The 14,067-nt window shown below is 39.4% G+C and overlaps 1 protein-coding gene across 1 annotated transcript in view; it reads left to right on the top strand.

Moving 5' to 3' along the window:
- LOC128734510 (uncharacterized) overlaps window positions 1–13,824 on the top strand; it is an 82,050-nt gene extending 68,226 nt beyond the window's left edge. Inside the window, exons 5-6 of the mRNA XM_053828748.1 lie at window positions 12,004–13,726; window positions 13,789–13,824. Coding sequence (XP_053684723.1) covers window positions 12,004–13,658 — 1,655 coding nt within the window. The 3' untranslated portion in view covers window positions 13,659–13,726; window positions 13,789–13,824. The remainder of the gene's footprint in view (window positions 1–12,003; window positions 13,727–13,788) is intronic.
- Window positions 13,825–14,067: the final 243 nt, after the last annotated feature.

Below are 14,067 nucleotides of genomic sequence, written 5' to 3'. Positions count from 1 at the left end.
AACAGGTTCAAAAAAAGTTGAATTTTGAGCAAACCTTGAGATATATATCATGTCATATTTCATGAATTTGCCATGAAACAACTAACAAATGGCCCGGTTCTGTAAAGAAGAAGAACAGGGCTTTCAAAAACGGCGAAAACGGCGATTTTTTGATAAAATCCAACATGGCGGCCAAATCTAAGATAGCCGTCGATTTTTTTTCACTTCGTTTATAAATCCTATCCTTTGTAGTTTGTATCATAGCAAATTTTGGAAATATCACAATATTTATATGAAAATTGTGAACCTAGCTACAAATAACTGGTTGTTTTATTCAGTTAATGCAATTGCACACCCAATTTTATGAATATTTCTTGTCGCATTTATTCTCAGCTTTCCAACGGTGGTCTTAGAATGAAAATCGGTGGGAGGGCTCATGGTGAAAACGGCGATTGTTTGATGAAATTCAATATGGCGACTAAATCCAAGATGGCCGCTAAAAAAAATTTTACTCCATTTGAATACCCCGTTCTTCTTCATTACAGAACCGGGCTATTTGTTCGTTGTTTCGTGGCAAATTCATGAAATATGACATGATATAGATCTCCAGGTTTGCTCAAAATTCTTCTACGTCAAACTTTTTGACGTAGGACTACGTCTTTGTTTACTATACTGGGACTGGGTAGCACTTTGTGAAAACGAAAATAGAAGTGTAACGTTTGAATGAAAGATTTCAAATGCTAATAACTACTAAACTACTGAACGAAACTGAACAATTTATATGTCGTTGGATAGATAAAATGACCAGCAATTTTATAGGTGGGTAAGAGCGATTTTGAGGAGAGCAGGCAGACGGCAGGATTTCTTTCTACGGTGTACTGAAACCTCTTCCCTTCTAGGGTTGGGGGGTGGGGGGGGGGTGTCTCCCATACAAATGAAATACAAATTTCCGCATAACTCCAGAACTAATCAAGTAAAAGAAACCAAAATTGGCATGTGGGGGTTTTTGGAGGTAAGATGTTTTTCTGTAGTGTACTGAGACCCCTTCTTCTAAGAGGGGAGGCTCCCATACAAATAAAATACAAATTTCCTCATAACTCTAAAACTAATCAAGCAAATGGAAACAAATTTGGCATGTGGGCGTTTTTGTAAGCATGAATTTATTTATTTTATGATGGTTTGAGACCCCTTACCCCTGTGGTAGGCGCAGGAGGATAAGGACTCTCATAGAAATAAAACAGAAATTTTTACCGAACGCTCGGCTGTCCGAATTTCGGCAAATTTTGCTGAGTTTTTTAAGTGTGTACTTACTTAGTTGACTTTACGTCTTATGATAAGGCCTGCGTAACATAATTCCTCCATCTATTCCGGTCCATGGCCGGTGGTCACCAGTTTCGCGGGCACCCAGTGCTCCCCATATCTCGCAACACCTGGTCTTGCCACCTCGATCGCTATGCCCCTCTTCCTCTTGTCTTCACCCTTGCGGATTCGATACGAAAAACATTTTTGCAGGATAGTTTTCCAGCATTCTAGCAACATGTCCTGCCCAACGAATCCGTCCAGCTTTAACCACTTTTTGAATACTGGGTTCGCCGTAAAGACGCACGAGTTCGTGGTTCATTCTTCATCTCCATACACGGGTCTCTTGCACGGCTCCAAGCATGGTTCTTAGCACCCGCCGTTCGAAAGCTCCGATTAATCGAAGGTCCACTTCTAGCAGTGTCCACCTTCATGCCCGTAGCGGACAACCGGTCTAATTGGCGTTTTTTAAAATGTACACTTTGTACGGAGGCTAAGATTATTCGACCGTAAGTATTTGTGGAGTCCGTAGTAAGCCCGACTTCCGCTGATAATATGCCTTTTAATTTCACAGCTCGTATTATTGCCACAATGAGTTAGGGATAGAAGTTACTGGATAAGAGGCTATGGACCACAGGATCTAATTTACGCTCAGTGCGCGTGACACCAATGGTACGCTTTCAGCTTGTACTCTGCCAAATATCGTCTGCAGTACTTTTTCATCGAACACAGCAAGGGTGCGTATGGCCTCCATGAGCATCGTCAAATCCATAAAAACAATCGGAAAGGCTAATTAGAATCAATTTTCTGCTGGATCTCTTTACTCATGTAGTTGTCCGCGACCACTAGCGATCCCAAATACGCGAACTCATCTAGCACTTCTGGTTTGTCGCCGTTGAAATTAGTCCTGAAAATAAGCCGGTGCAAGACAAAACGGTAACTTCTCTCGACCCACGCCGCGTCTCTAAGAAAGTCGATCTTGTTGACTCTAATAGGCTCTCCCAGTCAAGATTCGACAAACGTACCTCGAAGCCAACTGGAAGCCAAATATTTAACATCTGCATATTATCTTTTTTTTTTTCAAATCAAATTTTATTTCTCAAATGAGGAACACTTAGTTTAAACCAAAATAGCTTCTTAAGATTTTCTGGCTACGCTCCTGCATTACACTCTCCTTGCTGTATTGTCAAGCATCCGCTGCTATATAATTTACTTTCAATGTTATAAATTAATTATCTCAAAACAACACGCAGTACTATGACTGTTATAGTTTAATAAATAAATAAAATAAACTAGTCGATATTGTGCAGTATGGATGGAGAAATGCTCTATGCCAGCTTTTGGAGTGGGACTATTGCTACGTCTTACTGAAAGAATGTTGTGGTTATCGTCAGAAATACAGTGGTATTCCGATTATATCTACACCTGGTTTAATCTACACCCGAATTTAGGTACCCCCGATTTTGTCTACCATTTAGACCCGGTTTTATCTACCTTTTTTAAATTGTCATTTCGGCATGAAAATTTGGAAGATTTCATGAATTTATGCATAACAGGGAATATTTCTCTGTATTTTATAGTTTACTTTATGGCATCTGTGGTATGTAATTATACACAGAGTGGGTATAATAAGGCTGAAGTCAAATACGCAAAGTAACTTCCATTTATTTTATAACGCATATTTTTAACATTTCATAATGCTTCTTTGTGATATTTTTCTATACCGTAACGCTAACGGGCACACCCCGTCTCCGCTAGAAACTATGGTTATCACCTTTCAATTATTAAAATCGGTTCACCTGAGCCATTGAACCGATTTTAATAATTTTATTACTAAATAAGAGGAATTTGAATGAGCAGAAAAAAAAACAATAAACTGACGTTCAAAGTTTTTTATGATTGCAGAAACATTTTTTGTAAGAGCCTTGAAACTCTTAAAATCACTTAAAACATTTCAAATATTCTTTTTTGCCTTTCTACTATATAAATATATAGTATAAAGGTATAGCAATCATTCGAAAACCCGGAAATGGAAAGAAGGTTTTATTTTTTCATTATACTTTCAATGGCAAGGTAGTTGTTTACATACGATATCAAAAAACAGATATCTGACATTTTTAGTTTTTGAGAAACTCTTTTTTAAGAAATAAAGATGGACTCGCATGGCGTTTTATTTTAGAGACGCATTTCTTTGTCAAAACCCCCTTTTATTACAAGTAAAAACAAAAACCTTGCGTCTCCATTGTATTCTCGATACTTTATGAAAACTTAGAATCTACACACCATGGAAACATAAATAGTGAATGTTTCCAATGTTTTTGCGATAATAAAAAAAACTTTGGGCTGTAGTCCAATATTTTTTTCTGAAAAGCTCATTAAAATACTTTCCATTTGGTATTAACATCATTGAAACCGATTCAATAGATCAAAAGTTATGAATTTTCAAAGTAAAAAAGGTGGAAAAGATGGTAACTTTTGGGACCACACTGACTCAGAAAAGAGAACCCTAAGTACCAAATAAAAATACGGATCTCAAATTTACTGCAAAAGAATAAGCACACAGAATTTGAACAAGATTGAAGCAATTTTGAATTTCGAAATGTCTTTTCTCATAATATTGCTGAGTTGACATGCATTATGGCTAATGGTTGATATGAATAAAACGAGCCCTATGCGTAAAATTACGCTAAAATAATACATAATTGAAGAAAATGATCAATATTAACAATACTTTTGTTCATTTAAATTATTTTGGAGCAATTTATTTTTCCCCAAATTTGTCTACTTTCCAAATATATCTACCAAAAATTTTCGAATGGGTAGATAAAATCGGTAAACCACTGTATTGCTAAAGCAGGAGTGAGATTACGAATTTCGCGTTTTCCAATTTGGCACTAGCAAAAGTATACATTTCTGCCAACACAAAATAGCTTGTCTACCAAAATTATTGCAGAACACTATCCACTTTTAACACATAAACTCTAAAGGACACGAAAAATATTGATTTTTTTCTTTTTTTTTGCCTATACAGGCCAAAAAGTTGTCTTATATCGAAACAAGATTTAAAAAAAATTGCCTCTGCGGTCGTCAATTTTGCTCTGTGTTGTGTGTTTACATTTTTTGAACTATTTATTATTGTTTGAACTATTTGTTTTTTACAATTCTTGGGTTATTTTGAAACAATGAACATCTTTATGGTGCCGATTTTGGAATGGAAAATTAGCTCTGGTATCGTTACCAACTATGTCAAAAGGATTTGTTCAATATAGGAAAAAAATTGTCTTATATCGAATTGCCTTATATCGAAGTTGTTTTATAACGAGGCTGTCTTATAGGGGAAATGTGTGTAATGTGCCCCCCCTAAGAATAAATGGATATATCTCCGTTATACTTCCCCAAATTAACGTTACAACTACGTGTATATGTTGGTATTTAAGCTGACAACCAAATGCAATTGTTTATTTCATTTAGTATTGTAGAATAAATATGCTAGGAATTTTTTAATAAAAGCACCTAAATGTTGTGTTTCTCGTCTGCGCGGGGTAAAATGCCCCACATGCGGTATAATATGCCCAATGCGGTAATTTCAGTATTTCTACCAATGACATACCAACTCTATTTTGTAGAAAGTAAAACTATTTCCTTTGTTTTGCAAAATATCGTTATTTTATGTAAAATAAACCTAGTTTCGACCTTCTGGTGCACTTTTTCTTTTCTGCATGGGGCATATTATACTGCAGCTGTGGCGTTTTGTACCGGATAGTTGAATTACCTAGAATTTGGACGTTGGTAATAAATTATTCCCACCACGGTTGCTCTATAATACTAATTGAATTAAATAATGGCAATTGGCTTCAACTTAGATCTGTTTACCTGTGTTTATAGCCACATTTGCATGGGGGGCAAATTGCACCACCGCAAGTGGGGCATATTGGCCTGCTTTTACTTATTTGAAAAAATATTAAATGCTAAAGCAAATCAAGCGTTTCATACCGTTATTTTTGGCAGGGATATCCTTTTGAAGTTCACTTTACGCAATCGAATCGCAACAACCGGTTATTTACAGATTTTGACAAGAAAATAGCTTATGGAAATGACGCCAAAAGTTACATCGGAAGCTGCTCAAAAACAAATTTATTTTTGTTTTGTTTTTACAGCATGTGACAGCTGTCATACTTGCATAGTAAGCTAGTTCCATCAAATACTATGGTTTCTAGGTGGTTTTGCATTTTGATTTCGGTTGTTTAGCGAAAAACGAAGGAGGGGCACATTGGCCAGGGGGGGCACGTTATACACAATTCCCCTATCGAGGTATCCCTGTATTGGCTGTCAGGGAATCCTAAAATTGCACTATGGCACAAAACCTGGTGGCTGATACTTCGGACAATAGCTTAGAGTAATACAATTCGTAATACTGCACCAATAAGAACAAAGTCCGAGACACGATCTATGTCGAACACGCAATATAAACTACTCTGCAACGTTGTCTATTCTTCTATTTTTAGCACTTGATTTAGACTTGGTTCTGCAATTCTAGAATCCTGCAACTATAAGCTTGGTGGCTATAACAGGTTTAAATGAATGGCATTGCCATTTTTTGACGTTAACGAAGATGACATCAGCGAAGTCAGATAGAGTATATCAACTGAGTATTTCAGTATTTCATAGAAATTTATGAGAATGCCTAGATTATTTAGCTTTTAATTATAGTTTGGCATATATTTTAAGGTCATATGCAATTTATGAGTATATGTAAATATATTAAATTTACTGCAGACATGTTTTATTTTCCGATTTATATGAAATAATCATTTATTTTAGTAAAGAAATATATAGGTAATAGCATCTAAATAAACCTATCCCGTTAGCTTCGAAGTAAAGGGTGTTCCTCCTCCCACATCACATCGAATTGCACCACGGAAAAAACGCTGTAGAAAGTTACCCATTGAGTATTTTGTCTTGAGCATTTAAGCAGTAGTAGTTTAGAGTAAATTGTTTACACTGTATTTTTATCGCTGTCAGTTTTTCGAAAATTGGAAAAAAATAGTGTCACCCGAAAAGCACTTGGAAAATACTCAACTCTCTCATCAAAACATCGGAAAACACCTCGGAATCGTGCAGTCAACGGTGAGTCGTGTGATTAAACGTTACTACGAAACTCGAACGGAAGGAGAAATGTGATCAGAATAAATCACCAACACACTCTCACATATGATTTGACAGTACCCCCATACTGATGGGCCCCTCGCTGCTGGGCCCCAAACAACAATGGCCGCTCCATATATTTTCTATGAAATGATTTCCCGCCCAGTGTTTTGACATTCTAGATGTCGGTTATAAAAAATGGCGACGTGCCGGGGGGTCGGTGATCAGAATCACAAGTGTTGCGTGAAAGCGTTTAAGCGGAATCCAAATGCTTCGGTCAGGCATGTGATCAAAGAGTTGAATCTGTCCAAGTCTGCATATGAACAAAGTGCAGAAGGCTCCAAAAACTAACAATCGATCATACGCTGCCGTTTGTCATAAGTTTTTCGAACATAATTTAAAAGCGGTAAAAATGTAATCTTGAAAGCGGAACTATCTCGGAACTAGTTTCTTTGCACGTAGATTTCTTGAGCTAGTCACAGCCCAAGTAACAATTAAAAATAAAATCACTTGGTTTTATTTGAATTTTATAAAGCTTTCATTGCAGTATTAATCATTACCTCTGATTTTACTGTGGTATCACGCAATACCAAGAGGATACGAGTCTAAACACACTTATAGCTAGCTATAAAACCGCAATCTATCTATTTATATAAGAGGCTTATGTCTGTACCGAAAACCAGGTCTCTGACAGGACGTCATAAAAAGCTTATCGCTAACTAAAAACAGGTCCCTGACAGGACGTCATTCTTTCGTAGCAATGGGTTTTATTCTCAGTCACCTCACTGGTCGACTGCTGGACTACTCGATGGCTCAACTGGTTGACTAGACTGCTCGACTGCACTGGTCGTGTAGGCTAATCGATTTGATTGCTCGACTGGACTGCTTAACTGTACTGCTCGACTGAACTGTTCGATTCGACTGCTCGACTCAACTGCTTGGTTGGACAGATCGACTTGACTGCTTGACTGAACAGCTCGATTTAACTGCTCGAGTGGATTACTCGACTTAACTGCTCGATTCGACTGCTTGACACATTTGCTTGACTTACTACTCGACCCGACTGCTCGACTTAACTTCACGATTAAACTGCTTGACTGGACAGCATGATTCATCTGCTCGACTAGACTGCTCGACTCAACTGTTCGATTCGATGCTCGACTCAATTGCTCGATTCAACTGCTTGATTCCACTGCTCAACTGGACTACTCGACTCAACTGCTCGACTCGAATGAACTGCTTGACGTAACTACTCGATTGGACTATTCGAATCAGCTGCTCGACTCAACTGCTCAACCCGATTGCTCGACTAGACTACTCGATTTGATTGCTCGACTCAACTGACAGCTTGATTCGACAGCTTCACTAACTGCTCGACTGCTCGACTCAACTACTTGAGTTAACTGTTTGGTTCGACACCTCGACTTAATTGCTCGGTTCAACTGCTCGACTGGACTACTCGACTTAACTGCTCGACTTAACTGTTTGACTTAACTGTTCGACTGAACCGCTTAACCCGACTGCTCGACTAGACTGCTTGACTAAACTGTTCGATTCGAGTACTCGACTCAACTGCTCGACTAGACTACTCGATTCAACTGCTCGACTGGACTACTCGACTTAACTACTCGACTTAACTGCTCGATTAAACTGCTCGACTGAACTGCTCGATTAAACTGCTCGACTCGACTGCTGGACTTCTATTTGATACAACTGTTCGACTCAGCTGCTCAACTGGACTACTCGACTCGTTGTCACCTCATGGATGATGAGACTTACGTCAAGGTGGACTTCCGGCAGCTTCCTGGGCTACTGTTCTTCACCACCCAGCACAAGTTTGTTGTTCCGGAGGAAGTAAGGAAACAGAAACTTTCAAAGTTTACCAAGAAATACTAGATTTAACAAGCGATCTGCTCGTGTGGCAAACGGATATTTTCGTGCAGAGGAAGCTGCAGCCAGATGTTGTACAAAACCTTATGAGTGGAGTTAAGCGTAAGGTGCGAGCATACGGTTATGGCATTGAAGTTGAATAAAATAAATATGCCAAAAGCTTATTAATGGGTTACATTTTATTGTCTGATCGGTCTACTAGGCAATTTTCTATAGCGTTTTTTCCATGATGCAATTTGTTGTGGGACACCTTTTACAATGCTGGTCTTGCACGCCAGCCACCCTGTGTTCGAATCTCGGATGTGCGGTGCTGCTTGCTAACCAGTCGAATCGTTGCACTAGCCCTGTATTTGCCCTGTACTCTAACAGCAGGCTGCAAAGTCTGTCGATAAAGAAGGGTCAAGGGCTTGCTTTTTTTTACATTTGAATAATATTTTTGACACATATTTCTATTTTTTCAATTCGATACTATATCTATACTACACTATTGGAAATGCGAATCGGAATATTCAACAACAAAATTAAGTAACGGAACTAGGACGGAATAATAGATGAGGCACTGCCTTCTCCCGAAGTTTAGATTAGTTGCTTCAATCCTGAAAGACAGTTCGGCAGAAATATGCTCGATTATCGGAAGGTCGCTACTACGTCATTAGGTAAAGAGCTGCGTTGTTTACGAAATCGATTTGACGGATAATACCAACAAACGGTGGTAAGAAAATGAAGGACATGAAAAAATTATCTAAACTTTGTCGCTAGGCAGAGCTTGGCCAAAAACTGACCAGCTCGGAACCAATTGAACGCGATCCTGAGAGGCAAAAGTACCAGCTGGAGGATAGACATTGTAAATAATTAGAACAACTATTCCGGGTTAATGATGCACGGAGACGCAAGTTGTGTGAGAAGATGAACCTATCTTGCTAGAGCTAAGTACCGAAACCTGCCATGTGTAAAGACGAGGAGGGAAACCTGACCATAAATGAGCGTGGGGTGGTCGATAATTGGAAGCAGTTCTTCGATGGATACCCAAATGGCGATATTACCGAAGGAGATGGAACGAAATTCCATGGAAGACAGGCACTACAAGATCTACAAGTGGTTAGGCCCAGGTCGACGTAACGGCTATCATTATAACGACATAACGCTGATAAACATGCCGCTGGGATGCCGGACAATGATAATAATTTTTTGCATTTTCTCTCGCTCTTGAGTTATGACCGAAAAAGTAACAACTGTCGTTTGTCGTTAGTTTTTCTAATATAACTTAGGAGTAGTGTTCGACATCAGAATGAAAATTGAAGTCCGGGTTCCGGTCCGGTCCGGTTAAAAGGCGGCTCGAACTTTGTTATTCCGACTATAAAGACTAATAATCCGGTACGATTTGGCTCTGTTCAGGTTCCGGAACCGGAACAGAGCCAAATCGGACCGGAATAAAGTCGGAATAACAAAGTTCGTGCCGATTTTTACCGGACCGGACCGGACCGGAACCCGGACCTCAATTTTCGTTCCGATGTCGAACACTACTTAGGAGCGGTAAAAATGTTATCGTGAAAGCGGGACTACTTCAGGGTAGCTACTTCGCACCTAGCTTTCTTGACCTAGTACCAGAGCACTCTTGTCAAGTCGTCGTATGTTAACCGCATGCAAGCATACAGAAACTTCAAGTTTAACATGGAGCTCTGGATGATAATCTGGCTGGCTGTTAGTTTACTTTCATCAGTAGTTTAACGATATTCACTGTCACTTTGAGTTGGCGTTGTCGCCATGTTTGTGTAGAGAAGCTGTTGCTCGTATTATCAACGCCATTATAAATATTATAAACCGATTCACCATCTCTTCGTCGACTCAGGAGATAAATCAGTAGTAAATTTAGAGCTGTCAGCTTCTAAATGCGTGGTGAATGACCAACTGGTAAAAACCACACTAAAAATAAAAAAAGCTACTAAATGACAGTATGGTTTGTGAATCCCATTCTGCAATATAGACTACGATTTTAGTCGGGATAGTCGTTACCTTCGTCGTAAGTAGATTGGTTGGATAATTACTAATCAACTGTAATGAGGCAGGTAACATCCTCCATCTCGCTAAAGGAAGTCACTACTTGTGGTTTAAATGTGGTTTAGACTCTTCGTTGCTGCATTTTTTTTTTCCATGTGTGGACTCATTACTGCGACCAGTATAGTTGATCTATTGTAATATCGCCCGGGTGTTTGCTGTATGACCTGCACTGCATTTCTTTTTGCTATAATCGCTATTGAGTGAGCGATATGCTTATTTTAAATTGTATGCGTGCTTGCGTGTATTGGGGTTTTACCCTTCCTTCAAGCTTGATCTACTACCCACTTACTCCTCGCTGCCAGCACTATCCCATACTATAGCCGTCCCTGGCGAGGACTCATTCGTACCTCTGACCAGTACACTTAACTATAGGAGGGACATTTGCACTGTCAAGAGGCTTTAGAGGATAAATATAGAATTCAGCACGAAGGAAGGGTAAATGGAGGGGCCTGAGAATAAACCCATGCTAAAGTCACTTGACATCGAATGGCTTGATTCTACTAAGATTCGAACCCACGACCACTCGCTTGTCAAAGCAGACTCGGTAACCTTGCGGCTACGGAGCCCCCCTTCGTTGCTGCATAGTCATGTTGAGCAACACAGGTTCCGTGGAATTCTGCTGCTTGATTTTGAATATAACATTGATGGTGACCAATTCAATTTTGGCCCAACTATTCCCAGGAAGATACGAACTGCGCGGCATCTTTTACGAATTAGTGGACCGCACAAATCTCACAAAATGTCTGGTTTCTCTTCTTCGTTTGACCACGTAGGCTGGTCGGTTCTTTCCAATTAGGTGAATTTAGAATGGTCCATTAAACTGCAGGTTTTTTATTCAAACAATAGAAAAAAAAAAAAATTAGAGTCTTTCACATCGAGTGCTGAGGTCCTCTGAGTTCATTCTTTCCAGTATTGTAAGTCTGCCAGAAACTATAAAATTACTGCCTGATAGCTACGAAAGACTACTATTTCAACCATCATCTTTTTGGAGGCTTTAAATATGCTCCTTTCAGAGCGAATAAAATATCTTCTACAATCCGGACGTTAAATTCGTACAAATTTTATACGGTAGCAAAGCAAAAATCAATATCACATCGAAAGCATATTGCGCACCCTGCAAAATCCACGAGTGAAAATGAAATATTAAAACTTAAAATCAATAGAGTTACCAAATATTCATGTTAAAAATGAAAGGGATGTTGTTCACCGTGGGTTCACGCTATTTGCATAAAATAAATTTCTTCTAAATATTGTACAGGAAATTAACAATCTGGTATTCCGAACTTAGTTTAGGGTAGTAGAAAATTATTTTTTAATTTGGTGACTAATCATTTTTGTACAATAAATATTCTATAAAATAATTATTTGACAAGTTTCGCTCACTAAAAACTACACTACACTATAAAAATTGGTAACAACTGAAGAACTTTTGCATGATTTCACTTTCTTAAACTACTTTTCATGAAAAAGCTGTGACGGTATCTAAAACACTATACAACACACACTGACCCACTGACACTGGCCGTTTTACCGACACTCTGACCTCATTCATTCCCTCATCTATGTCAGGTGGTCATCTCTAGCCTAATTCTGTTCTTTTCTCTGCCTATTGTTTCTTTCTATTCCTAACAGCCATATACGAATCAACCATAGACGACGATTTTGATGACGCAGAGGAGATCTTAGCGAGCGAACTGACAAACGAGATTCCACTTTTGCCAGAAATGAACCAACAGGAAGACACTGACCCAAATTCGTTGGCGGATTTGATTCAACCCACTAAAGTGAGAGAAAAACGCCAGGTCATTAATAGCCGCACCAACCGACGAAGCAGAACAGCTCAACAACAACATCATCAACAACAACAACAACCACGGGAACAAACTATAACTAATCGGATAGACTCGAGATATTACATTTCTGATGATTACGTAGATTACACAACAACACCCAAATTGACCAAAAACTTGCGGGATAATTGGGCGGAGTACAGAATTTTGTCGAAAAGCAAAGCGTCTGGCAATGACATCAGAACTAGTCGTCCGAGAACTACGGCCAGTCAGAGCACACTGGTCAGAAATGCAGCGAGATCTAGAAATCGCAACACTTTAAAATCGTTAGCTTACAAGCCTACCTACAATACACGAAGGCCATCGTTCACTCTGTCTGCCTACGGAGGCAATAAACCAACCGTTCGCGGAAACGCTCGACGAGGAGGAAACCATCGAACATACAAAGACGAAGAGCAACGTGTTGTGGTCAATCGCTATGGTCATACGACAACCAATTCCGATTGGCGTAGAAAAACCGTTAGCATGGGTACTACTAGTCTACAGCCCAGTACTCCGGCCTTGACTGTGACATTTTATCTTACGACGGATGCTACAGTATCATTGGTTACCAATTCCCGTACAGAAATCAGTCTCATCAAAACTACCACGACTAGCATCGAGGAGATATGTACTACTTGTTTTTCGCTGACACAGGGCCCTAATGGATTACCGGTTCACGTTCTGAACAAAGAAATCACTTCCTTCAACAATGACGGTCTATTCGAAATTACCAAATTTATTTTGAGTTCCACTCCAACCACGACTATTTCGGTTTCCCAGAACACGTTCCGTGGTCGTTCGACAGCTTACTCTGCTACGATTTCAACTACAATCTATGAAGCGACCCCGTTTGTACAAACTAAAGGAAGCAATCCCAATAGTGCAGTCCTTTCCAATGCACCATTAGCCAATATTCTTTTATCGCAGCTGTTGTTAGGCAATCTTGGTGTTGGCGAACCTAATTTTGCTCCTCGACCAACAGAGTTCATTCCAGATCCCAACCGCTATCAACTGGTTGTAACAACAAATGTCGAATATAAAACTCACGTTAAGCAGGTGATTAGCACTGTTACCCAGACGAAATCCATAGTGCTGCCGGTAACTTTCCAGGGTCGTGAAATCTTGACTACTGTGTATGACAGCGAAGTCACGGCAACGGTTATTACCTCGTTTGTAACTGAAACCCTAACGGTACCAACCACTTCTACGATCAGGATTCAACCAACGACAGATGATCTGTCAAATAAATTGAGCCTACTGCTTCCACTATTGGAAGAGCGCGAACGGAGGAACCAACTTCTTTCGGCAGCAGCTGCAGAGCCAGTGTTGCCAATTATATCGACCCCACCTCCCACTCCGACAATGCTATCTAGTGCATCAGTTTCGAAAGTTTATGTGTCCGGACAGCATCCCGGCGAGTTCAGCGTGTCATTCACCACTATACTTAACACGTGAACCAGCAGCACTGGCGAATTAAGCAGTAGGTGAAGTAGATCAAATCTAGCGATGGCCTACTTTTTAGGGTGGTTTCATTGTGAACTTTCATGTTGTTTTGTTTACTAATTACTTTCCATCTCCATTGCAGGTATAATCAATTAGGATACATTTTAACAAAATTGCCAATCCACAATTTAGTCAAACGGAAACACGAGAAAGGCAGAGACATTCGAGTTGTGCTAACGGAATGCAAACTGATACTACTGTAGGAAAATACTCTTTTTTAGAAATGCTAACATTTACTTAAAGTTTGTTCACTCAAACCATTGAACTGCCGATATTCTGTAGTAATGTTCTGTTTAATACTCTTACGTAGTACTTTTTTCGTACCAATAAATCTACTCATTGTTAAACTACATTCCTTCAA

Source organism: Sabethes cyaneus, chromosome 2 (assembly GCF_943734655.1).
Source record: "Sabethes cyaneus chromosome 2, idSabCyanKW18_F2, whole genome shotgun sequence".
Lineage (NCBI taxonomy): Eukaryota > Metazoa > Arthropoda > Insecta > Diptera > Culicidae > Sabethes > Sabethes cyaneus.
Note: the sequence above shows the minus strand (reverse complement) of the source record. Positions and strands in the feature narration are given on the sequence as shown.